This window comes from Anolis carolinensis, unplaced genomic scaffold (genome assembly GCF_035594765.1).
Source record: "Anolis carolinensis isolate JA03-04 unplaced genomic scaffold, rAnoCar3.1.pri scaffold_8, whole genome shotgun sequence".
NCBI lineage: Eukaryota > Metazoa > Chordata > Lepidosauria > Squamata > Dactyloidae > Anolis > Anolis carolinensis.
This window is the reverse complement of record NW_026943819.1, coordinates 1,596,655-1,622,840: the sequence shown is the minus strand read 5'-3', so window position 1 is coordinate 1,622,840 and position 26,186 is coordinate 1,596,655. Positions and strand designations below refer to the sequence as shown.

The window sequence follows — 26,186 nt, the reverse complement described above, 5'->3', positions numbered from 1 at the left end:
CAAGTATATATACATACAATATATTATATTATATGACTATATTGCAATATTATTAGTAACTTAACATCAGGGGAAACCTTTACCTATATATATACAGTAGAGTCTCACTTATCCAACATAAACGGGCCGGCAGAACATTGGATAAGCGAATATGTTGGATAATAAGGAGGGATTAAGGAAAAGCCTATTAAACATCAAATTAGATTATGATTTTACAAATTAAGCACCAAAACATCATGTTATACAACAAATTTGACAGAAAAAGTAGTTCAATACGCAGTAATGCTATGTAGTAATTACTGTATTTATGAATGTAGCACCATAATATCACGATATATTGAAAACATTGGCTACAAAAATGCGTTGGATAATCCAGAATGTTGGATAAGCGAGTGTTGGATAAGTGAGACTCTACTGTATATATATGTGTGTGTGTGTGTGTGTGTGTGTGTGTGTGTGTGTATAACTTTTCTTGTTTACAACAAACCTCACAACCTGAGGATACCTGCCACAGATGCGGGTGAAACATCAGGAGAGAGTGCCTCTGGGAACATGGCCAGACAGAATGGAAACCTCACTGCAACCCAGAAAGTCTCAGTGTTTTGTAAATAAAATAATGAAGAAGGAGGCACACATCACGGCTCATAATGGATCTGGCTTGAGCAGGAGGCAAGGAAAGAGCCCAAGGAGCAGCCTTGACCTTTGCAAGTGACCACAACAAACACAACAAAAGTTTCCTTTGGTGGAGGCATTTTTTTTTATTATTTAAGCAGAGGAGCTGGTGGCCCAAAGAAGAGCTCGGGCAGCGGTGTCCATCCATGGTTTGAGGCTGGAAGGTCTGGAAGAAGGGGGTCCTGCAACGGGGAAAGAGGAGTGGGTGTGGGGTCTTCACAAGCCACACCGTGAAGATCTTCTCAACCTCTTCCTCAGACCTTCCTTACCTACAGCTCAGGCTTCCTCTTCCTCCTCCGTTTGCCTGGAAAAGAGGGAGAAAAATGAGGACCCCACCCCAAGTTAATTTCCCTTGAATGCCCCATCCCTTATGCATAAGGGGGACATTATTATTATTATTATTATTATTATTATTATTATTATTATTATTATTATTGTATGATACAGCAAACAAGATAGACATGCTGGATTTCGTTTCACAAAATCACAAGTCAAACACTTCCCAAGTGTCTAGGACTGTGTGATGTATATTATTATTATTATTATTTTATTTTATGACACAGCAAACTAGATAGATATGCTGGATTTCGTTTCACAAAATCACAAGTCGAACACTTCCCAAGTGTCTAGGACTGTGTGATGTAATTATTGTTATTATTATTATTATTATTATTATTATTATTATTATTATTATTATTATTATTATTATTGTATGATACAGCAAACAAGATAGATACGCTGGATTTCGTTTCACAAAATCACAAGTCGAACACTTCCCAAGTGTCTAGGACTGTGTGATGTATTATTATTATTATTATTATTATTATTATTATTATTATTATTATTATTATTGTATGATACAGCAAACAAGATAGACATGCTGGCTTTCGTATCACAACATCACAAGTCGAACACTTCCCAAGTGTCTAGAACTGTGTGATGTATTATTATTATTATTATTATTATTATTATTATTATTATTATTACTGTATGATACAGCAAACAAGATAGACATGCTAGATTTCGTATCACAACATCACAAGTCGAACACTTCCCAAGTGTCTAGGACTGTGTGATGTATTATTATTATTATTATTATTATTATTATTATTATTATTATTATTATTATTATTGTATGATACAGCAAACAAGATAGACATGCTGGATTTCGTATCACAACATCACAAGTCGAACACTTCCCAAGTGTCTAGGACTGTGTGATGTATTATTATTATTATTATTATTATTATTATTATTACTGTATGATACAGCAAACAAGATAGATACGCTGGATTTCGTATCACAAAATCACAAGTCGAACACTTCCCAAGTGTCTAGAACTGTGTGATGTATTATTATTATTATTATTATTATTATTATTATTATTATTATTATTATTATCATTATTATCATTATTATTACTGTATGATACAGCAAACAAGATAGACATGCTGGATTTCGTTTCACAAAATCACAAGTCGAACACTTCCCAAGTGTCGAGGACTGTGTGATGTATTATTATTATTATTATTATTATTATTATTATTATTATTATTATTATTATATTGTACCCACCGCTGCCTCCTCTTCCGTCCGCAGCGGAAACGCCGACCTGGAACCAGAGACAGGAGTCAGAGAATCATAAAAGCATCGAATCCTAGAGTTTGAAGGGACCCCATAAGGTCATCCAGTCCAGCCCTGCTTAAGATGAGCCTGACTTTCCCTTGGGGAAACTTCAGTATTCCCAACAGGTGTTTTGGACTCCAACTCCCACCATTCCTAACAGCCTCAGGCCCCTTCCTTTTGCCCCTCAGCCGCTTAAGCGGCTGAGGGGCAAAAGGAAAGGGCCTGAGGCTGTTAGGAATGGTGGGAGTTGCAGTCCAAAACACCTGGACGGATCAAGTTGACCCATGTCTAGTGCAGCAAAATCGCCCCAAAGTTTCCTAATTCTCTTGCAAAAGAGGGCTTAATGTTGCAGCTGCTGCTCAGGATTTCGAGCTGGAACTTTCCACCGAGATAGAAAGAAGATCCAGCCAAATTGCAAAGGGTGTGGATGGCTGATTCCTGAAAGATCCCTTGCAAATCAATGGCAGGAGGGGGGTCAATGTCTTTGTCCCAACAACCCCGGCGCCAGTCCTGCCTGGAAAGTTCCACTGGGCCAAGGGGAAGGAGGGCTGGAATTTCCCCACCGGGCCAGGTAATGAAGGCGGCCACTCTACCCCCCTCCTTTGCTAAAAGGGAGGGCCTGAGGCTGGGAAGGTGAAATCACAAGGGCATTGCGAGTGGTCCAGAGTCGGCCTCCAAGGTGGAATTTTTTCCGGGCTGTCTGGCCATGTTCTAGAAGTATTCTCTCCTGAAATCCACAAGCATGTGGACAACTTCAACAGAAAGGAGGAAACCATGAAAATGAACAAAATCTGGCTACCGGTATTAAAAAAAACCTCAAAAATCAGAACAGTAAATAAGAAGCAACACTCTGAGGGCAGAGGAGCCCCAAGGACGGCTAATGACTCTGAACAAAGGATGCTCCGCAGGCAAGAGACAAACCTTTCCAATGCTAATTAGGGTGATTAACTGAAACATTAGCGCTGGCTTTCAACTGGCCAAGGACTCTCCATCTATATATATAAAAGAGTGATGGCATCACGGCAGCGGACAAAACAACAAAAGTAAACACCACACAACCTCGAAAATTGACATCACAACCCCTCATCCATGCCTCTAGGTTGATACAACAAAAAGAAAAGAAAAATAAAGTCCTAATTAGAGGGAGAGGAATAATTGTTTTTATCCAATTGCTGCCAGTTAGAAGGCAAAGCTCCACTCACTTGGTCTCCTAGCAACCCACTCAGCCCAGGGGACCCTTTACCTTAACTACCACCAATTCCTCAATACTTTATTTCCCATACCACCATACTTTGCCACAGCAACGCGTGGCTGGGCACAGCTAGTATATATATATATATATATATATATACACAGTAGAGTCTCACTTATCCAACATTCTGGATTATCCAACGCATTTTTATAGTTAATGTTTCCAATACATCGTGATATTTTGGTGCTAAATTCATAAATGAAGTAATTACTACATAACATTACTGTCTATTGAACTACTTTTTCTATCAAATTTGTTGCATAACATGATGTTTTGGTGCTTAATTTGTAAAATCATAACCTAATTTGATGTTTAATAGGCTTTTCCTTAATCCCTCCTTATTATCCAACATATTCGCTTATCCAACATTCTGCCAGCCCCTTTTATGTTGGATAAGTGCGACTCTACTGTACCTTCCTTGCCTAGTTTCTCCAGGATGCCTGCCATAGATGTGGACGAAACGTCAGGAGAGAATACTTCTGGAACATGGCCACACAGCCCGAAAGACATACAACAACCGTATTCTCTCCTGACGTTTCGCCCACACCTATGGCAGGCATCCTCAGACTTATCAGTCTCTCTCTCTCTCTCCTCCACTTGGAGGGTCTCCCAGGAGCTATCTCCCATCCCCATCCCCCCCTCCAAAAAAAAGATGATACTTACTGAGGATGATGACCAGTCCGATCATGAAGGCGACCACGGCAAAGATCAGGCCTCCGCGGCGGATAGTCTCATAATCTCAAAGGAGAAAGGAATGGGAAGGGGGTTAGTTCTGCCCATAGGAAGATTAGGAAGTGGGGCAGAAAGGCCCAGGGTTACTTAGGGTGAGTGTGCAAGGCACTTGAGTAGCCCCTCCTTCCCTTACCCCCCCCCCCTGCCTCCCCCCATGGTGAGCCCCTCTCCTCACCATAAGAGAACCGGTCCACCTCTGCCTCGGGAAACTTTTCTGCAGAAAGGAGAAGAGCAGAGGGAAAGGGGGTCAGGCCCACACTAGGAGAAAGAAGGAAGGAAAGAGGGAGAGGCCCACCCCCCATTCCCCTCCCTTGCCCTCGGAGTCCCTCTCCCCCAGGCCTGGGGCTGCTTTCCTGTGGGGAAGGGGATCTTCTCACCGTCTGCCATGGCTGCTTGCTGCCTCTCCTCCTCCTTCTCTTCTCTCTCGGCCTCTCTTTCTCTGGCCGTCCTTCAGGGATGGAGAGCAGGAGGGTAGTCCTTCGGAGGGGAGGGAGGTGGGCTCCCCCCCAATTAAACATTAACCGCCCCTCTGTAATCTTTAGCTCGGTCACAAGGCGAGGCGGCCGCTCCTGCCAAACCTCCCTTTCTCTCCCTTTCCCTCCCAAGAGGCCTCTCGGGAGACTTTCCAGGTGAGGCCAGGTGGGAAGGGGGCCGCAGGTGGGGCCAGGTGTGGGGGGGGGGAGGAGGAGGAGGAGGCAGCACTGGGGGGAGCGGGGACACACACCTCCCACAGGTGCCTCTCCCCCGCCTTCGCCAGGTGACTGTCTTGGCAGAGATGAAAGGCCTGCAGGTAGAAGCCACATCCCTGAGGGTTCACTCACTCTCATCACCTGGAGGAGAGAGTGGCCTCATACCTCGTTGTGCCTTCTCGGAGCTGCTCAGAGGTCTCTCCAGGTGGGATTTGTTTCTTGCAAAAGCCATGCACTCTGTCTGCTTGGAACTTGAGAAACCGCAAGTCATTTCTGGTGTGGGAGATAGAAGTCCTCCCGTGGTGGTCACCAGGGGTGCCGTGATGTCCAGCAGGCCTCAACATGTCAACAAGAGCCCTTTGCCAAGGCTTTGAGCCGAAAAACACATGTTGGAGCTTCAACACGGCTGCAAAGAAGGGCTCCATCCCACTGCTCTCTCTCTAGGGCTCTCAGCAGCATTATTGGGGTCCTTGCCAAACCACACACACTCACAGGCCCACACACTCATACTCACTTTCTCACTTTCATACTCTCTCACACTCTCATTCCCACTCACACTCAACATGCTCATACACATGGCCACATGCACTTGGACTCTTGCTAACTCTCACTCACACTCACTCCTTCTCACTCACACTCTCACACGCTCACTCTCATGCACTCAACATGCCAACGCACGCACCCTCACGCACTCACTTTCACACTCACTCACACTCTCATTCTCACTCACATGATCACACTCAAACATGCCCACGCACTCACCCATATACTCACTCAGTCTCTGACTCATTCTCACATACTCACCCTCACGCACACTCATATGCCCACGCACACTCTCACTCACTCATTCTCACTCGCATGCACTCACATGCCCATGCACACTCTCACTCATTCTCACTCACACTCTCACATGCTCACTCTCATGCACTCACATGCCCATGCACCCACCCTCACTCTCTCACTATCACACACTCGCTCACACTCTCATTCTCACTCTCATGATCACACTCACACATGCCCACGCACTCACCCATACTCACTCAGTCTCTCACTCACACACTCACTCATTTATTCATTTATTTATTTACATCATTTTTACCCGCCCTTCTCACCCGGCAGGACTCAGGGCGGCTTACAACAGTCGGCAAACTACATTGCCCAAAACACATTCAATAAAACGACATATCAATAAACAATAAAACAGTTTATCCATGCCTCACAACTTCTGAGGATGCCTGCCATAGATGTGGGCGAAACGTCAGGAAAGAATACTTCTAGAACATGGCCAGACAGCCCAGGATACATATAACAACCCTGTGATCCCGGCCATGAAAGCCTTCGACAACACAATAAAACAGTACCATATCAATTAAAACTCTAATTAGACTCTAATATGTTTATTTAAATGTACAATTATGCTGTTTTTAATGTATATTTTAATTTTAATTTTTAAATTTGAAAGATTTTTAAATTTGATGTAAACTGTTTTTCTGATGTATATGGTTGTATTGTAAGCCGCCCTGAGTCCCCTGATGGGTGAGAAGGGCGGGGTAGAATTTTTTTTTTTCGTGTCAGGAGCAACCGGAGTTGCTTCTGGAGTGAGAGAATTGGCCGTCTGCAAGGACGTTGCCCAGGGGACATTGCCCGGATGTTTTGATGTTTTTACCATCCTTGTGGGAGGCTTCTCTCATGTCCCGGGGTAGAAATGATGTAATAATAAATAAATAAATAAATAAATAAATAAATAAATAATAAAACTTTATTTATATCCCGCCACCATCTCCTCACGGGGACTCAGGGCGGCTCACATGGGGCAAGGCCCGACCAGCACAATTTACAAAAACAACAGAATAAATACATTAAACAATATACAAAAAAAAAGTAAAACACAGCAAGACAATAAAACAAGAGTTAATAAACCATGAATTATAAAATTTAAAATGCATGTATAGTTAAATTCTTCCACTCATATGCCCAGGCACACACTCACTCACACTTACACACTCACTCACACACTGCTGATTAATAAATCTGAGAAACTTGTTCGTCCACAGTTTGTGACTGTGGTTGCTTCTCAATCTAAAAAACAGAACCTTCTTTGTATTTTGGCAAAACAACTTTTTTCTAGAGGGCAATGGGGCGGTTTCACTTTCAACCCCCCCCCCACCCCCTCTGTGCAGTGCTGACCCCTCGGCTCCGGCCCATTAGTCTTGTTCGGACAGCCAATTAAAGCCCTCGGCGGCCTCAAATGGGCAGCCTCCCAAGAGCCGCATGGATGATGTGTTGTCGAAGGCTTTCATGGCCGGAATCACAGGGTTGTTGTGTGTTTTCCGGGCTGTATGGCCATCTTCCAGAAGTATTCTCTCCTGACATTTCACCCACATCTATGGCAGGCATCCTCATACCTCACAACCTCTGAGGATGCCTGCCATAGATGTGGGCAAAACCTCAGGAGAGAATACTTCTAGAACAATGATGGGCAACCTTTTGCGCTTGGTGTGTCAAAATTCACCAAAAAACCTAGCATGACTTGGGCGGTGTGTCCCTTCGAGAAAAAAACCCATAATTTCGCAATATGTATAATTTAAATAACAAAAATATATAATTGTAATATATAACTGTATTTAATAAATCAAAAACTATTTACTACCCTTATTTCCATGTACAACAATCTATGGTACCTCTTGCAATTTCCACACTGATTTCTCTCTATTCTAGTTTCAATGTAGTCATGAATAATGAATAATATAATAATAATACAATAGTAATAATATAATAATATACTACAATAATAATAGAATAATAGAATGATATAATATATATATAAACTAGCTGTGCCCGGCCACGCGTTGCTGTGGCGAAGTATGGTGAGACTCTACTGTATATTGATAATCTTATATTATCTGCTTAGAACTGGATTATATGAGGCCCTTCTTCATAGCTGTATAAAATGCACACTGAAGTGGATTATATGGCAGTGTGGAGTCAAGATAATCCAGTTCAAAGCAGATAATATAAGATTATAAATGGTTTATATAGCTGTGTGGAAGGGCCTTGAGTCTACACTGCCATATAATCCAGTGCAAATTAGATAATCTGTGGAAGAGGCCTAAGTGAGGCCTAAGTCTGCCTGTCCCCTGGGCTGAGTAGGTTGCTAGGAGACCAAGTGGGCGGAGCTTAACCTTCTAACTGGCAGCAATTGGATAAAAACAATTATTGCTCTCCCTCTAATTGGAACTTTATTTTTCTTTTCTTTTTGTTGTATCAACCTAGAGCCGTGGATGATGGGTTGTGTTGTCAGATTTCGAGGTTGGGGGGCCAGTAGTTTTGTTGTTTTGACCGGTGCCCTGATGCCATCACTCTTTTATATATATAGATGTAATGTGCATAATTCCCATGGAGTAAACAACAAAACCACTGGACCAAATCACACCAAATTTAGCCACAAAAGACATAGTCATCCAATCAATCTGCATGCGGCAAGGTGTCAGCAAAAATGGCTAGGCGTGTTAATGCTGACACGCGTGTCATAGGTTGTCCATCACTGTTCTAGAACATGGCCAGACAGCCCGGAAAACATACAACAACGCTGCATGGATGCGCTCCAAAGGGATGGAGCCTCACTTGGGGCGGGACCCCATATCCCCCTCCTTCTCCGCCCTCTGCCCAACCCACTCCCCTCCCAAAAAAGAGCCAGAGGAGCCCTTGAAATAGAAACAAGATTTTATTCTCTTTGTTTTCTCTTTGTCCCCTTCTCGGGCTGTGAGACACAACACAGACAAATAATAAGAATAATTAAGAATAATACTGCAGAGGAGGTCCTCGGCCACGAGGGAAGGGTCTTCGGAAGAGGGCCGGAGGTCAGGCTCACGACATTTGCACGGCTGGCCCCCCGGAACGGCTGTTCACCAACGGCACACCACGACGATGACGAGGAGGAGGAGCACACGACAGACAGGCCACGGGGTGACGTAAAGGGGAGGGGGCACAAAGCCAAAGCGTGGAGGGGGGGCAGGGCTGCCTTCCTTCCTTCCATACAATAGGGCAGGCATGGGCCAACTTGGTCCGTCCAGGTGTTTTGGACTCCAACTCCCACCATTCCTAACAGCCTCAGGCCCGACCAAGAACTCATGAAGTCATCCCTTTGACACCTGGGCCAACTTGGGTTCATCCAGGTGTTTTGGACTGCAACTCCCACCATTCCTAACAGCCTCAGGCCCCTTTCTTTTCCTCCCCAGCCGCTTAAGCGGCTGGGGAGGAAAAGGAAAGGGCCTGAGGCTGTTAGGAATGGTGGGAGTTGCAATCCAAAACACCTGGACGGACCCAAGTTGACCCATACCTACCATAGCGTCTTTGTTCTCACTGAGGTTTTGCAAAGCACTCTGTGAAAACATTGCAAAGCAAGGGTGGATATTGCCAATAGCTGGATGTGAAGAGCATGGGTCTGGGGGCACAAGACCCACCCAAACACCTTTAGTGAAGGAGGGTCTCCCACTTCCCAGACCTGCCCCAATTTGGCCAGGAGGGCTCTTAGTGTTGGCCCTGCAAAGCGCAGGTTCCAAAACACACACCTTTCATCTTCTGGGGGGGGGGGGGTCTTGTCTTTCTCGCTTTCCTTCCTTCCATCCATCCCCCCCTCCCCAAATCCTCCAAGGCAACAGCACCACCACCATGTCACAAGGGCACAAGGCTGGCAAGGAGCGACAGACTCACACGACGACAGCAAAGTGGAGGCCACGATCACCACGGATGAACATCACACGGCGGACAGCACTGGCGCGGGGAGGGGAGGGGGCGCTGTCCTGTGGGGAGGGGGCACACTGGGAGAGGTGGGCGATGCGAGGCAGAGAGCGGTCCGCCCGCCCCCCGGCACCGCTCTCCTCCGCACGGCGGGGCATCGGGGGCGAGGGGTCCGTGAGTCCGTCTCTGGGTCTGGATGGGGAGAGGACAGAAGCAGAGGCTGTTATGGGGCCGCCCTGGGTCTCTGGGTCTGAATCGTGAGAGGAGAGAAGCAGTGAAATCCCAATGGTCCAAAGCGAGACCTTCCTCCTCCACCCAACTGTAGGCCCATCGGTGCAAAAACTGGCTCCAGACACAAGGTAATTTTCAAGCGTAGGCAAAAAGAATTTTGGCGCCCCACCCCCAAAACCAATCACTGAAAAATAAGTGAAAATGTTGGATAATAAGGAGGGATTAAGGAAAAGCCTATAAAAAAGAACAACACTCTGAAAAGAGGGGAATTCCAGACAGGAAACAATCAGGACCAGCTAACACCTCCCAAACAAGGATGCCCCCAGGGAGGAAGCAGCCAGGCTTTGAATCTGCAAGGCCATTAAATGCTTAAAAAAATTCCGCGTCAGGAGCAACTTGAGAAACTGCAAGTCACTTCTGGAGTGAGAGAATTGACGTTGCCCAGGGGATGCCCGGATGTTTTGATGTTTTTACCATCCTTGTGGGAGGCTTCTCTCATGTCCCCACATGGAGCTGGAGCTGATAGAGGGAGCTCATCTGCGCTCGAACCTGGCAGCTTGCAGATCAGCAGCCCAACCTTCAAGTCACAAGGCTTTAGTCCACTAGGCCACCGGGGGCTCCATTAAATGCTAATCAAGCTGGCCAATTGCAACATTCACACTAGCCTCAAACAGACAAGAGCTCTTTCTCCCACCCTGGACTTTCCACAGATATATAAACCCCACTTACCTAGCTTCCAACAGACCTCACAGCCTCTGAGGATGCCTGCTATAGGGGTCGGCCTCCTGTCGGCTTCGGCCTTGGCCCACTCAGCTTCGGCCTGCCGAGCGGGCCCAGACTGAAGCCGAGAGGAGGTGGGGGTGCACCCGGGAGCGCCTCAACTGCGCCCCCCAACAGAATGGCGCCTCAGGCAAGTGCCTGGTTCGCCTGGCGGTTGAACCGCCTCTGATGCCATGCCAACACAGGGCTGCCCCATCCCACAAAGGAAGGAGATAGTGGGGGTACCCGAGGAGCGAGAGAGCAGCTCACCTCATGGCTTGTGTTCAGTTCTCAGCTTTTTGTGCTCCGGTTGCTGCAAAGACAAGATGAATGAGAATGGGCTGTGGGTGCCAGCACTGCCCACCCTTCAACATTGAAGGCTCAGTCCTCTCTTTTTCACGAGGAGGGTTTTTTCCTCAGGGACAAGCTGCCTCTTCCCTAGCACTGGCTTGTTGGTGCCCCCCCCCCCAGTGTGAATTTAATATGTGTGTTTTGAATGAATTGTATAGAAGGAAGGAAAGAATGAGAGCTAATCATTTTGAAGACGCCATTCAAAAATATTAAGGCCTGCAATAACTAACTGCCTGCTTGCTGAACTGTAATTAAAAGTTACTGAACTGTGATAAAAACTGTGACAGTGGTAAGAAAAAAGTTAACTTGATGAAACTCGAACTATCCGAGACCTACTTGCCTTTCGGAAAGCCTGCAAAACCTTGCTCTTCCGATAAGCTTCCGATGGGTGAAAAACTCGGGGCTGTGTCTGTTTTTATTGTTGTTTTTATTGTTGTTTTTATTGTTATTTTAAAGCTAAGTGTGTTGTTTTAATCTGTTTCTGTAAACCGCTCTGAGCCAAACTGGGAGTAGCGGTATACAAGTCTAATAAATAAATAATTAAATAAATAAATAACTTTTGGGGAAAACAACATGTTTACATTAATCAGAGAAATGTTTACAAAGTTCCTTTATGTTAAGAAGGAAGTCAACACAGAGCTGCTGGCATTATCAACACCAATCAAGAAGTGTCAACATCTGTCAGGAAACTAAAATGGAATCGACTTATTCCAGGATGGGAAAAGTCTATCAGCAATTTACAACTTTGGGACAACATCAGCAAAATATTGCTATGTAAGAGACCTTATTACAATCCAAAAAGTGTGACAGACTTGTTCTGTGGAGATGGCGTATGGGAGTGTCAGATCTGCAATGGAACGAGGAGTCTGATCATTTGCTCCTTTCTCAAGGGAAGGGAAAAGGAGTGCATTTTGGAGTCGTGTTATGTTGCAAGAAGTCCGTTTCTGCAGTAGAGGAAACAGGGAATCTGATCCCTGGCATTCTTAGGGAAAGGATGCTTTTGGCATTTAAGACGTTTTAGAAGTTTGGTGCGTTGGCCGGTTTGCAAGGTAGGAGTCTGGCCTAACAGGTGTTCTTCACGGCGGAAGAATGGAGAAATGGTGACATATGTATGTCCATGTGTGTGAATGCTGAGTAAAAATATAAGCCTCCCTGCTTTGTTTGTTAGCCAATGTAACTGTAGCAGGTTGTTTGTGAATCCAACATAGTTACATAGAATCTGTATGTCTAAAGTTGTTCTTTGTGTAACAATGTAGTTCTCACACTGGAAATTGCAATAAAATAACCTTTTTTAAAAAAGCATTCATAACAGCCCTCTCTCTTACCATTGGAGGCAATCAGATTTTCCCCTGGTGCCTCTGCATCTCCGGGAGCCCTGCGGAGAGAGCGGGAGAGAGACCCCAAGTCACAAGCAATGTGACCTTCTGCACCCTGGATGCCGGTGATGAAGAGGAAAGGGAGCCCAAGGAGGCCACTCCACCCCACCCCACCCCACCCCTCCCCACTCACCTTGGCTTTTGGTTGAAGCTGCACTTACACCGCCTGCCTGGAAAGGAAAGAGTGGGAGCAGTGAACCCCCGGCCACTTCCTGCTTCTCTCACCCCGGTTTGGGCAAGGGCTGCTCCTGGATTTTGGGCCCCACCTCCACCCAAAGCACACAACCCCGTCCAGCACCCAGCTCTCTTACTCAGGATGAGCAGGATCCCGACGGTGAAGAAGACCACGGCAAAGACCAAGCCACCGATCCGGAGGGTCTGGTAGTCTGAGAGAGAGAAGGGTGAGGGATGAAGGTGGGCAGAGAGCCCCTCCAGGCCCAGCCACCCCACACCCCTTCCCTATGGAGGACAGTGGTGGCTCACCATAGTTGAAGGGGTCCTTCTCCTTTTCTTGGTCGGCAACTGGAAAGAGCAAAGCAGGATAAGGTCACTCTGGAATGGGACTGGTTGGGGCAATGGGAGGGGGTGTTGTGATGGGATTCAGGTTCAAGATGACTCTGATGGGGATTGTGGGATTCAGGTTCCAGATGTTCAAGATGATGGTATTCAGGTTCAAGATAGCTCTGATGGGGATTGTGGGATTCAGGTTCCAGATGTTCAAGATGATGGTATTCAGGTTCAAGATAGCTCTGATGGGGATTGTGGGATTCAGGTTCCAGATGTTCAATATGATGGTATTCAGGTTCAAGATAGCTCTGATGGGGATTGTGGGATTCAGGTTCCAGATGTTCAAGATGATGGTATTCAGGTTCAAGATAGCTCTGATGGGGATTGTGGGATTCAGGTTCCAGATGTTCAAGATGATGGTATTCAGGTTCAAGATAACTCTGATGGGGATTGTGGGATTCAGGTTCCAGATGTTCAAGATGATGGTATTCAGGTTCAAGATAGCTCTGATGGGGATTGTGGGATTCAGGTTCCCGATGTTCAAGATGATGGTATTCAGGTTCAAGATAACTCTAATGGGGATTGTGGGATTCAGGTTCCAGATGGTCAAGGTGATGGGACTCAGATTCAAGATGACTCTGATGGGAATTATGGGATTCAGGTTCAGAGTGTCCCTGCTGTGAGAGATGAGGAGCAGGGAGGCTTTCCCATGGCAGGGAATGGTGTTGATAATACTGGGGATGATACTGAAGCTAGCCAGGTGCAAAGGGAGGACAGCTCTCAGTTAGATAGCATGCAGACAGAGGCTGCTGCTAACGAGCTGTCTGGCCTTGATGAATCTCTAGATCGAGCTGGCCGTTTGGAATTCGGGTTTCCCCGGAGTGTTAGAATAGCAAACAAGAGAATGGTCAAAGGCCAAAGAAATGCCTTCATGCCATGCAGAGAATATTAAAAGGGTGTGCTGAGAGAGAAACCTCTGTCGAAAGCAACGTCTCGTTTGAGTCAGCAAGCTCTTGCTTTCCCGGATTATCTTGCAGCTTTGTGTATTTAATTTCATGGGACTTTGTCATGCATTAATGGAACTTTGTTTTATGCCTAATGTCTTCTTGGATTATTCTTTATAGCCTTGGTTTGGCAACAATCTTTTGGAACTTTACTTTTGCTATTTCCTAATAAACTACGAAAGACTTCAACCTGTGTACAGCCTGGTGTATTTAGCAAGGTGAAGCTAACCTGAGGTGCGACAGGGGGCTAAATGCACATTTTGACAATCCTGGGGGGGTCTCCTTATGCGGCCCCTCCTTTGACTGCCAAGGTGGGAAAGTGATGGATGGGAGGCAGGCCCAGGTCACTCTCAGAAGGACCACCCCAGGATGGAATGGCTACAAAAGGGTCACCAGAATAATCCCCTCCCCCAGAAGGACTGGGCCTGCACCCCTCCTCCCTCATTCTGGCTCAGAACCGATGGGGAAGGGGCTACGTACCATCCGCCAGCATCACTGGGACCAGCAGGGACCAAAGGAAGACGAGGGTCCTTTCCATGTTCACTGGAAGGAAGAAAACAGGAAGCCTGGGTCACTGCAAGTATGTTTGTGTTCAGATGCAGAAGCGCAAGGGAGCACGCATGTGCAAGCGAGTGGGAAAGACACGGTTGACAATGGTAAGACAAGCTCTACCTTGGACCCTTCCAGGGTCTGCTGCGGAGATGATGAGGATGATAATGATAATAATGAATGTATTACCCGGCTCTGCCTGAGGCTCAAGGCAGGACACAACATCATTAAAACAAGAGAGAAAGCACTGTTAGAACACATACAAGATACCCAAAGGTTGCTGTGAATTTTCTGGGCTGTATGGCTATGTTCCAGGAGCATTCTCTCCTGTCGTTTCGCCCACATCTATGGCAGGCATGGCTGTGAGGTCATAGTAACTAAACACGCAGATGTCTATAATCTACAGTGACACGTAAAAAGGAAAGTATGGTATATATTATGTAAGTACTATATTAGTAATGTAATATTAATAAAAGGTAAAGGTTTTCCCCTGATGTTAAGTCCAGTCATGTCCGACTCTTGGGGTTGGTGCTCATCTCCATTTCTAAGCCGAAGAGCCGGCGTTGTCCATAGACACCTCCAAGTTCATGTGGCTGGCATGACTGCATGGAACACCGTTACTTTCCCTCCGGAGCAGTAACTATTGATCTACTCACATTTGCATGTTTTCATACTGCTAGGTTGGAAGAAGCTGGAGCTAACAGCGGGCGCTCACTCCACTCCCTGGATTTGAACCTGGGACCTTTCAGTCTGCAAGTTCAGCAGCTCAGCGCTTTAACACACTGCGCCACCGGAGGCTCCAATGTAATATTATCCTCTATATAAACAAATTTTAGTGGCACTTGTTATCCAAGCTGTAAAGGAAGGGGATTATGGTGTTGTACTAACATCAATCTAAACTAGATTTGAATAGAAACAGTAGTGGATCATAGCCCTGTCCCTATGGAATCTCTTATGTCTACTAGTAGTATATATAGCAATGAATACTTTACTTAAGGTATTCAATTCCTCTGCCAGAGATGTGGGCGAAACGTCAGGAGAGAATGCTTCTGGAACGTGGCCATAAGGCCCGGAAAATTCACCGCAACCCAGTGATTCCAACCATGAAAGCCTTCAACAACACAAGATACACAAAGCCGGTCCCTTGAGAGCAAGATGTGCTTGATAATGTGCTGCCCCGCCTCAAGCCGGAAAGAGAGGCAGGACATAAATAAACACATGCAAATATAATGATAGGGTTGTTGTATGTTTTCTGGGCTGTGTGGCCTTGTTCCAGAAGTATTCTCTCCTGACGTTTTGCCCACATCTATGGCAGGCAACCTCAGAGGTTGTGAGGTATGGAGAAACTAAGCAAGGAAGGTTTATATATTTGTGGAAAGTCCACGGTGAGAGAAGAACTCTTTGTCAGTTGGAGGCCAGTGTGAATGTTGTAGTTAATCACCTTAATTAGCATTGAAAAGCTTCATCTCCTGGCTTCTTCTTGCCTGGAGGTATCCTTTGTTCAGAGTCATTAGCTGCCCTTGGTTCCCATGCCTGGACTCTGAACAAAGGATGCCTCCAGGCAGGAAGAAGCCAGGAGATGAAGCTTTTCAATGCTAATTAAGGTGATTAACTTTATTTTTATTTCGTGTCAAAAGCATTGTACAACAGGTGATTAACTACAACATTCACACTGGCCTCCAACTGACAAAAGAGTTCTTCTCTCACCCTGGACTTTCCACAGATATATATAAACCTTCCTTGCTTAGTTTCTCCATACCTCACAACCTCTGAGGATGCCTGCCACACATGTGGGTGAAACGTCAGGAGAGAATGCTTATGGAACGTGGCCATAAGGCCCGGAAAACTCACAGCAACCCAGTGATTCCAACCATGAAATCCTTCAACAACACAAGATACACAAAGCCGGTCCCTTGAGAGCAAGATGTGCTCGACAATGCGCTGCCCCGCCTCAAGCCAGAAAGAGAGGAAGGACATAATTATTTTTTGCCATGTCAGGAGCAACCTGAGTCGCTTCTGGTGTGAGAGAATTGGCCGTCTGCAAGGACGTTGCCCAGGGGACATTGCCCGGATGGTTTGATGTTTTTACCATCCTTGTGGGAGGCTTCTCTCATGTCCCCACATGGAGCTGGAGCTGAGAGAAGGAGCTCATCCGCACTCTCCCCAGGTGGGATTCGAACCTGTCAGCCTTCAGGTCAGCAACCCAACCTTCAGGTTACAAGGCTTTAACCCATTACGCCACCGGAGGCTCCAGGACATATTTATTTTTAGGACATAAATAAACACATGCAAATATAATGATGTTTACGCCCTTCTGCCCCTGAAGCAGGAAGAGGCCTGTGTGGGGAGGGGATTCTCAGGACCCTTCCCCTCCCATTCTGTGAGGGTCCCTCCCCCCTCCTGTTGAGAGGACAGGATCCTCTGCGCATGCGCCCTCCCACTCACTCACTCACACACGCACTCAAGGATACACAAGCTGCCTCCCACTCTTCCCGCTCTGCCTTCCACTCCCTCATTCCTTTTCAGATTGTGGGTCTCCACCTCTTAGCCCCGCTCTCCATCCTGCTGCAGTGTGAGGAGGGGGCAACCTTTTGCCAGGGAGGGGGCTTCTCTCCATCCTGCCCCACTGAAAAAAACATGGGACTGCTCCCCACCTTCCTCGCTGACCCAGGGCCTCGTGGAGTTCACCCCTTCTCCTTCTGCATGGAGGGGAAGGAGAGAGACAGGATGACAGCCCCCCTTTTGTTGTGCCAGTCACAAACAGGCGGGCGAGAGGCTGCCAGTCCCCACACATGCCACCCCCATCCCAGTCCCTCCCTTCGTGTGGGAGTAGAGCGGGTAGTGTGGCTTGCTGGCCACACTGAACCTTTCATGGCACTGTGATAGAGCTGGGAGGGGGCTGAGGCCACATCGAGACCAGCACTCCCATTCCCTTGTTGGGAGAAGGTTCAAGGCCCCTTGACCCCAGTTTCCGATCTTGGAGGAGGATAGGATATTAGAGGCAAAGATGAAGTCCTTTGGCCACATCATGAGAAGACTGGAAAGCTTGGAGAAGGTCATGATGCTGGGGAAATGGAATGAAAAAGGAAGAGGGGCCGATGTCATGATCTCCAATCTTTGACATCTCCGGTCAGCTGACAAAGAGCAGATGCCAGCCATAAAACCTCAATTATTCTCTGGTATGTAACAGCCCCTATATAAGTGGGCCAAAGAGAAGGTTCTGGTATTCGGTAGAATAAAATCTGTTGGACTCTACCAGTGTGTGTCTTGGTGCTTTTTCTGGTGGAAGACTGACCCACAGCACAACTGGGAGAAGAGAACCCGACAGCCAACCAAGGGCAAGGTGGATGGATGGGATCCTTGAAGGAACATCAGAAAGAACTTCCTCACTGTGAGAGCTGTTCAGCAGTGTGGTGGAGGCTCCTTCTTTGGAGGCTTTTAAGCAGAGGCTGGATGGCCACCTGTTGGGGGTGCTTTGAATGAGATTTTCCTGCTTCTTGCATGGGGTTGGACTGAATGGCCCGCGAGGTCTCTTCCAACTCTACAATTCTATGATTCTAAGGGACTGGCTCCACCTTGAAGGAGCTGCGGGTGGTGATGGCCAACAAGGAGCCCTGGCCTGGAGGTCACCAAGAGTTGGAAGCGATTGAACAAATAAACAAGAAGTTCCAAGAAGGCAAGACATCCAAGAAGGGGTCCCAAGAAGGCAAGACATCCAAGAAGGGGTTCCAAGAAGGCAAGACATCCAAGAAGGGGTCCCAAGAAGGCAAGACATCCAAGAAGGGGTTCCAAGAAGGCAAGGCATCCAAGAAGGGGTTCCAAGAAGGCAAGACATCCAAGAAGGGGTTCCAAGAAGGCAAGACATCCAAGAAGGGGTTCCAAGAAGGCAAGACATCCAAGAAGGGGTCCCAAGAAGGCAAGACATCCAAGAAGGGGTTCCAAGAAGGCAAGGCATCCAAGAAGGGGTTCCAAGAAGGCAAGGCATCCAAGAAGGGGTTCCAAGAAGGCAAGGCATCCAAGAAGGGGTTCCAAGAAGGCAAGACATCCAAGAAGGGGTTCCAAGAAGGCAAGACATCCAAGAAGGGGTCCCAAGAAGGCAAGACATCCAAGAAGGGGTTCCAAGAAGGCAAGGCATCCAAGAAGGGGTTCCAAGAAGGCAAGGCATCCAAGAAGGGGTTCCAAGAAGGCAAGGCATCCAAGAAGGGGTTCCAAGAAGGCAAGGCATCCAAGAAGGGGTTCCAAGAAGGCAAGACATCCAGCCAAGGTCCTGATAACCACTGACTCTTTGGTCCTCCTGGTTGACATGCCGCTCATCTGGGGCAAGGATGAGACAGTGTGTCCATAAATGGATTGTCACCTTGTCATGGTGAGAAGGCTTGTGTGTTCCAATGAACCTGTGGGCGTAGCTACTACAGTCATGCACTACCGGAGGGGAGGTTCCAGACTGAGCATCATCCGAAGACCTCAACGACGGATCAGGTGGAATATGGCATGATACGTGTTACAACAGCTATGAAGAAGCTGCAACAGATTGACACGCCACTGTCGTGGTGCTAATCACACCACTGGTTGAGACCCTCACTCTGTGAAGACTGTGTTGATCGGCTCCACACATTAAAAAAAAGCCCATGCACAGGTGTCTTCTAAGAACTTGGAAGGCCATCATACTTGGACAACAAGGATTGCCTAAGGCTGCTCTTGAGTGGGTTGGGAATGGTGTCCAAGCACCAGACATCAGACAGGAGCCTGAGATAGCATTGGGAAGTCCATGTGTCCTTTCTCCTAATGACTCTGCAGAGAGGTCCAGGGTTAGAAGGGAACTGCTGGATTTGGGTGGAGGGTCCAGGTTGATTGGGGAGGGGGGTTTCTTTTGCCTACAACTCCTGCAAACCTCAACAATTGACTATGCTGTCTTGTTCTTCTGGAAATCCAGCTCCCCAGGCCTATGTCATGCAACAACGTGGCACGAAAGGCAACTTGATGAGCCGCAGATGGTGTGGGCTCCAAGCCAAATGAAGGGAGAAGAGTGCAAAGCAGTCTCAAGTGGCAAAGACACTGCTCACACCCCATGAGATCCAGCTGAAGTGCTCTGCCCTGGCTCCGTGCGAGCGGCCACTCCACCCGTGAGGAGGGCAGGAGCCAGATGGGCCCCGGATCCATCCTAATCACATCTCCCTTGTCTCCCGCCGCATTTCCTCACCAGGCCAGAGAACAATGTACTTAGTATCAGATTTTAATCAGACAAGAGGGATTTGCTGATATAATTGGAAAAACAAATATCAATCTTCTGTGCTTTTTCCTCAAGCATTGACCAGGAAATGGATTGTACACTCCCCTCTTGCAATTGCTCTTAGATGGCCAGACAAGCAGAGGAAGATCAGGCCGTGTGGGCACACCTCCCCTTCATTTAGTTCTGCCATCGGGACCCTTCTGCCCTGTTTTTCAGTAATTTTTCAGTATCTGGGAGATAAGGCAGGCACCCACCCTTGCTTCCTTTAAAAAGCAGCTTAACCCTGACCCAAAGCACTTTAGAACTATATCATTGCAAATTAGTTTAGGTGGTCCCGCCATGCCATCTCCTCTACCAACCTGGTGGCCCATTTTATTTTATTTTATTTTAACTGATTTGATTTTTAATTGATTTACATGTTAACTGAGTTTTTATGATTTACTGTATTGTTTTGGTTAACTGCTGATTTTCCTGTGTTTGTATTGTAATGTGTTTTAACTGATTTATTGTTTTGTATTTCGGGCTTCTGACCCATGTAGCCACCCCGAGTCCCTGCCGGGAGATGGTGGTGCGGTAGAAAAATAAAGTTGTTGTTATTATTATTATTATTATTATTATTATTATTATTATTATTATTATTATTATTATTCAGAGGCAGGTTGGCTATCTGTCAGGGGTGCTTTTATTGTTATTATTATTATTATTATTATTATTATTATTATGACACAACAAACAAGATAGACATGCTGGATTTCGTATCACAAAATCACAAGTCGAACACTTCCCAAGTGTCTAGGACTGTGTGATGTATTTTCGGATGATGCGTGCAGATCCCAGCAGGGTGGCCTTTTGCAGTTATTATTATTATTATTATTATTATTATTATTATTATTATTATTATTATTATTATTATTGTTATTATTATTAATTTCCCTGTGGGCAAGGCCAGAAGGGGAATCTTGAGTCCTCTCAATCTGCTTTGGGTTGGGAGAAAAACTCTTGTCTATTTGGGGCCCCTGGTGGCACAGTGTGTTAAAACGCTGAGCTGCTGAACTTGCGGACCAAAAGGTCCCAGGTTCAAATCCCAGGAGCAGAATGAGCGCCAGCTGTTAGCTCCAGCTCCTGCCAACCTAGCAGTTCGAAAACATGCCAATGTGAGTAGATCAATAGGTACCACTCCAGCGGGAAGATAACAGCGTTCCATGCAGTCATGCCAATGCCACATGACCTTGGAGGTGTCTACTGACAACGCTGGCTCTTTGGCTTAGAAATGGAGATGTGCACCAACCCCCAGAGTCGGACATGACTGGACTTAACGTCAGGGGAAACCTTTACCTTTACCTTTATCTGTTTTAATGTTGTCTCTCAATTGCTGACTATGTAATGGATGTTGTTATTTTGATTGGAAACCGCCCTGAGTTCCCTTGGGGAGACTTTTATCATTATTTTATTATTATGACACAGCAAACAAGATAGGTAGGCTGGATTTCGTATCACAAAATCACAAGTCGAACACTTCCCAAGTGTCTAGGACTGTGTGATGTATTATTATTATTATTATTATTCTGGACATGAAAGCCTTTGATTTATTATCATTATCATTATATTATTTTATTGCATGACTCAGCAAACAAGATAGACATTCTGGATTTCATATATAAAAAATAATAATCATTATATTATTATTATTTATTATGACACAGCAAACAAGATAGATATGCTGGAATTCGTATCACAAAATCACAAGTCGAACACTTCCCAAGTGTATTATTATTATTATTATTATTATTATTATTATTATTATTTTATTATGACACAGCAAACAAGATAGATATGCTAGATTTCGTATCACAAAATCACAAGTCAAACACTTCCCAAGTGTCTAGGACTGTGTGATGTATTTTCGGATGATGCGTGCAGATCCCAGTAGGGTGGCCTTTTGCAGTTGTTGTTGTTGTTATTATTATTATTATTATTATTATTATTATTATTATTATTCCAGACATGAAAGCCTTTGATAACACCTTGCAGATGTTGAATTGTTACCAGTCATTTCTTATTAGCAAGAGGGAGATCATGAGTGGGAAAAGGTTTCTGGAGCCCTGATGCCAGCAAGCCAACATTTGCAAGGCTTTTCCGTGGAGCACAGTGCAAGCCCTTTCTGCAGAGTCTGCTGTAAACACAGCATGTTTTGCTAAGCGATTGGTGCCAACAGGTGGCACTGCAGAAGCCTTTGACTGTCGCGACCCCAGGGTCTATGTGGGGAGACATAGTTGTCAAAGATGTCCCTCAAGTCTGTGGTTCTATGAAGCCCAAATGGCTTGGAAGGGAAGCAGTTTCCCCTCTCGTCCCTCAGATACTCGAGCAAAGCCAGACACGGCCCAGAACGCAGCCTCCTTCTCTCGCTCCTTCTCTCCTTCCCTGGGCCCCGAGGGCTTCCTCCTCCAGAGATCAGAGCTGGTTAGACTCACGGCAAGCAGGAGGAACGAGGGCGCATGTGTGAACACGGGCAGGAGTGTCACTCCACTTCAGGATCAAGCGGGACTCTGGTGTGCAGGGAACTTTGGGTGCCCCGCTACAGACCTCTTCCTGCCCGAGAGTGAGGCAAGGTTGGAATTTATTGTCAAAGGCGTTCACGGCCGGAATCACTGGTAGCAGCATTCTCTCCTGACGTTTCACCTGAATCTGTGGCTACTGGCATCCTAGGATCCTCTGAAGATGCCAGTCACAGAGGCAGGCAAAATGTCAGGACAAGATGGTGCTGGAACATATTGGCCCATTCAGAAGCATGGGCTCTCCCTTCAGGTGTTTTGGACTCCGACTCCCACCATTCCCCACACCCTCGGGCCCCTTCCTCATATCTTGATCCATGGCCCTCATCATGTCTCCTCTCTCTCAGCCTTCTCTTCTGCAGGCTAAACATGCCTGACTCTTTCAGCCGCTCCTCATAGGGATTCTTGTTCTCCAGACTCTTGATCCTTTTATTTGCCCTCCTCTGGACACATTCCAGTTTGTCAACATCTCCAAGATCTTTTTCTGTCAAGCCAGGCATCGTCTCCCATTTTGTATCTTGGTGTTTCATTTTTCCTGCCTAAGTGGAGTCTGTTGTTGAAGTTCGTTGTGTGAGTTTTGGCCGACCATCTCTCTCATCTGTGAAGATTGTTTTGAGTTCTGCTCCTGTCTTCTGAAGCATTAGCTCCGCCCTCCCAATGTGGTCCTGTCTGCACACTTGATGATCCTGCCTTCTAGCCCTTCACCTCAGTCAATAATAAAGATCCTGAACAAAACTGAGCCCAGGAGGGAACCGTGAATAGAACTGAGCCCAGGAGGGAACCGTGAACAGAACTGAGCCCAGGAGGGAACCGTGAACAGAACTGAGCCCAGGAGGGAACCATGAACAGAACTGAGCCCAGGAAGGAACCCTGAACAGAACTGAGCCCAGGACAGAACCGTGAACAGAACTGAGCCCAGGAGGGAACCGTGAACAGAACTGAGCCCAGGAGGGAACCCCGAACAGAACTGAGCCCAGGAGGGAACCCTGAGCAGAACTGAGCCCAGGAGGGAACCCTGAACAGAACTGAGCCCAGGACAGAACCGTGAACAGAACGGAGCCCAGGAGGGAACCCCGATCAAAACTGAGCCCAGGAGGCAACCCTGAGCAGAACTGAGCCCAGGAGGGAACCCTGAACAGAACTGAGCCCAGGACAGAAGCCTGAACAGAACTGAGCCCAGGACAGAACCCTGAACAGAACTGAGCCCAGGAGGGAACCGTGAACAGAACTGAGCCCAGGAGGCAACCCTGAGCAGATCTGAGCCCAGGAGGGAAGCCTGAACAGAACTGAGCCCAGGAGGGAACCCTGAACAGAACTGAGCCCAGGAAGGAACCCTGAACAGAACTGAGCCCAGGACAGAACGTGAACAGAACTGAGCCCAGGAGGGAACCGTGAACAGAACTGAGCCCAGGAGGGAACCCCGAACAGAACTGAGCCCAGGAGGGAACCCTGAGCAGAACTCAGCCCAGGAGGGAACCCTGAACAGAACTGAGCCCAGGACAGAACCGTGAACAGAACGGAGCCCAGGAGGGAACCCCGATCAAAACTGAGCCCAGGAGGCAACCCTGAGCAGAACTGAGCCCAGGAGGGAACCCTGAACAGAACTGAGCCCAGGACAGAAGCCTGAACAGAACTGAGCCCAGGACAGAACCTTGAACAGAACTGAGCCCAGGAGGGAACCGTGAACAGAACTGAGCCCAGGAGGCAACCCTGAGCAGATCTGAGCCCAGGAGGGAAGCCTGAACAGAACTGAGCCCAGGAGGCAACCCTGAGCAGATCTGAGCCCAGGACAGAACCGTGAACAGAACTGAGCCCAGGAGGCAACCCTGAGCAGATCTGAGCCCAGGACAGAACCGTGAACAGAACTGAGCCCAGGAGGAAACCCTGAACAGAACTGAGCCCAGGAGGGAACCCTGAACAGAACTGAGCCCAGGAGGAAACCCTGAACAGAACTGAGCCCAGGAAGGAACCCTGAACAGAACTGAGCCCAGGAGGGAACCCTGAACAGAACTGAGCTCAGGAGGAAACCCTGCTGATGGCACTCCACTTGTCACTTCTTTCCAGGATGAAGAAGAGGAAGCCTTGGGTTCATTCACTTCACCAATTCCAGATCCACCTCACTGTATTTTTGCCTTGCCCATGCTGGGCTAGTTTGTTTACCCAAAGATCCTTGGGCATCTGAATAAGAATTGGCAAGGAAGAGGAGCAGATCCGTGGCAATGCCTGGCTTAAAGGGCAGCCCAATGGCCCCTTAAAGGAAACTAGGTCACGGCAAGGGGGGGGGGGTCTTCCTCAGGGTCCGGAGTAGCTCTACTAAGCCCCCCTCCTTTTTTTCCTCCTCTATATATTGGGCAAATATTGACGCTTCCAGAGCTTGTGCTTCCAGGAAACAGTCTGCGCACGCACACAAGAGGAAAAGAGCGAGACAAGCACACCTGGGCGAGACAAACACACACCTGGGGGGGCTACTACGAGGCTAAGCACCCCCTCCTCCTCCTCCCCGCCCCCCCCCCCCCCCCTTTCCATCCACAACAACAACAACAAGAAGAGCCGCGGCTGGGAGCGAGCAGACATGGCGCTGCCAAAGCCCCCACCCCCACGCCGAGCCCCCCACCCAGGATGCGCGCGCACGCGAGTGGACGGAGGAGGGGGTTGGGAGGCGGCAGGGGCCGTGTGCAGACAGATCGAGAGGGAGGGGGAGAGGGAGAGGGAGGGGCTCCTCCACAAGTGGACGAAGCAAAACAGAGGAAGGGAGGGAGGAAAAGAGGGGAGGAGGGGGGCGGTCGCTAGGCAACGGGAGCCCCCCTTTGCCCCCCTCCCAAGGAGAGCCCCCTCCCCAGCGAGGAGCAGGTGGTTGGCCCAGCAACAAGGAGCCAATGGCGTGCGGAGACGGACAAGACAAGACAGGCAGACAGAGGGGAGGGAGGGAGGGGGGAGGCGGAGGGAGGGGCGGCGCCCAGATGTGTGTGTGTGTGTTTTTGGAAGGGGGGAGAATATGGGGAGGGGTCCACACACACACACACACCCCAGAGCCCCCAGAGAGACCCCTCTCCCCCTCCTTTGCTCCCTTCCCGACGGGACACGTCTTACCTTCCTTCCCAACGAGGCGTGAAGGCGGAGATGGACTGGGATGGACTGGGATGGGCTGGGCGGGGGCTTCTGCTGTTTCTCCCTCGCCTCCTCTTCCTCTTCTTCCTCCTCTTCTTCCTCTCCTTCTCCTCCTTCTCCGCCGCTGAGTCGGGCGTCCCCTCGTGCCTGGCTCGCCCTCGGGCTCTAAAAGAGGGAGGGGCAGCAGGGAAGAGAAGAGAAGGGAGGGGAGGGGAGGGAGGGGAGGGGGCGGAGCCTGGGCAGAGGAAGGGGAAATGACCTCCTTCTCTCCCCTGCAGCCCCCTCCCCTGCTCCCAAGCCCCTCCCCAGGTCAACAGAAGAGAGGGAGAGAGATAAAGAGACTCGGGACCCTGGACAGCTCCTTCCGACGTCAAAAAATGCCCTCGAAGAGATTCGCCCCCTCTTTGCCCCCTAGAATTATAGAATCCCAGGGTTGGGAGAGACCTGGTGGGCCATCCAGCCCATCCCCATCCTGCCAAGAAGCAGGAGAACCGCCTTCAAAGCACCCCCGACAGACGGCCATCCCACCTCTGCTTCAAAGTCTTCACCACACTCCCAGAGGCAGAGAGTTCCACTGCTGAACAGCTCTCTCTCACAGCTTTCTCTCTTCCACATCCTCAGGTGGATTCTCCTTTCCTGTCCTTTGAAGCCCTCGTTCCACATCCTAGTCTCCAGGGCAGCAGAAAGGAAGCTTGCCCCCTCCTACCAGTATTGAATAATATTAATAATAATAATACAGTAGAGTCTCACTTATCCAACATAAACAGGCCGGCAGAATGTTGGATAAGCGAATATGTTGGATAATAAG

General features: G+C 47.8%; 1 protein-coding gene and 1 long non-coding RNA gene across 3 annotated transcripts; both read right to left on the bottom strand.

The window, feature by feature from the left end:
• Nucleotides 1-733: 733 nt before the first annotated feature.
• Nucleotides 734-4,855, bottom strand: fxyd2 (FXYD domain containing ion transport regulator 2). Its single transcript, XM_062960759.1, has 6 exons — nt 4,660-4,855; nt 4,458-4,496; nt 4,214-4,288; nt 2,248-2,284; nt 942-976; nt 734-854 (listed from the first exon to the last, which is right to left on the bottom strand). The coding sequence occupies exons 1-5, from the start codon at nt 4,667-4,669 to the stop codon at nt 949-951; spliced, it is 189 nt and encodes a 62-aa protein (XP_062816829.1). The 5' UTR covers nt 4,670-4,855; the 3' UTR covers nt 734-854; nt 942-948.
• A 3,821-nt stretch (nt 4,856-8,676) lies between these two features.
• On the bottom strand, nt 8,677-25,578 carry fxyd6 (FXYD domain containing ion transport regulator 6). Of its 2 annotated transcripts, none has more exons than XR_010000356.1 (8): nt 25,361-25,578; nt 14,420-14,482; nt 12,912-12,950; nt 12,740-12,814; nt 12,562-12,598; nt 12,378-12,427; nt 10,972-11,014; nt 8,677-9,961 (listed from the first exon to the last, which is right to left on the bottom strand). It is a non-coding gene; the product is annotated as an FXYD domain containing ion transport regulator 6 (long non-coding RNA). The 2 variants fall into 2 exon arrangements; XR_010000355.1 differs by having other exon boundaries at nt 8,677-9,903; nt 25,361-25,573.
• Between the last annotated feature and the right edge of the window lie 608 nt (nt 25,579-26,186).

Excerpts from the sequence above, each read along its gene's own strand:
- fxyd2 (XM_062960759.1), bottom strand. Across the intron at positions 4,289-4,457 it reads GGTGGACCGGTTCTCTTATG|ATTATGAGACTATCCGCCGC; the intron begins GTGAGGAGAGGG and ends TTCTCCTTTGAG. Across the intron at positions 977-2,247 it reads GGACGGAAGAGGAGGCAGCG|GCAAACGGAGGAGGAAGAGG; the intron begins GTGGGTACAATA and ends CCTCTTTTCCAG.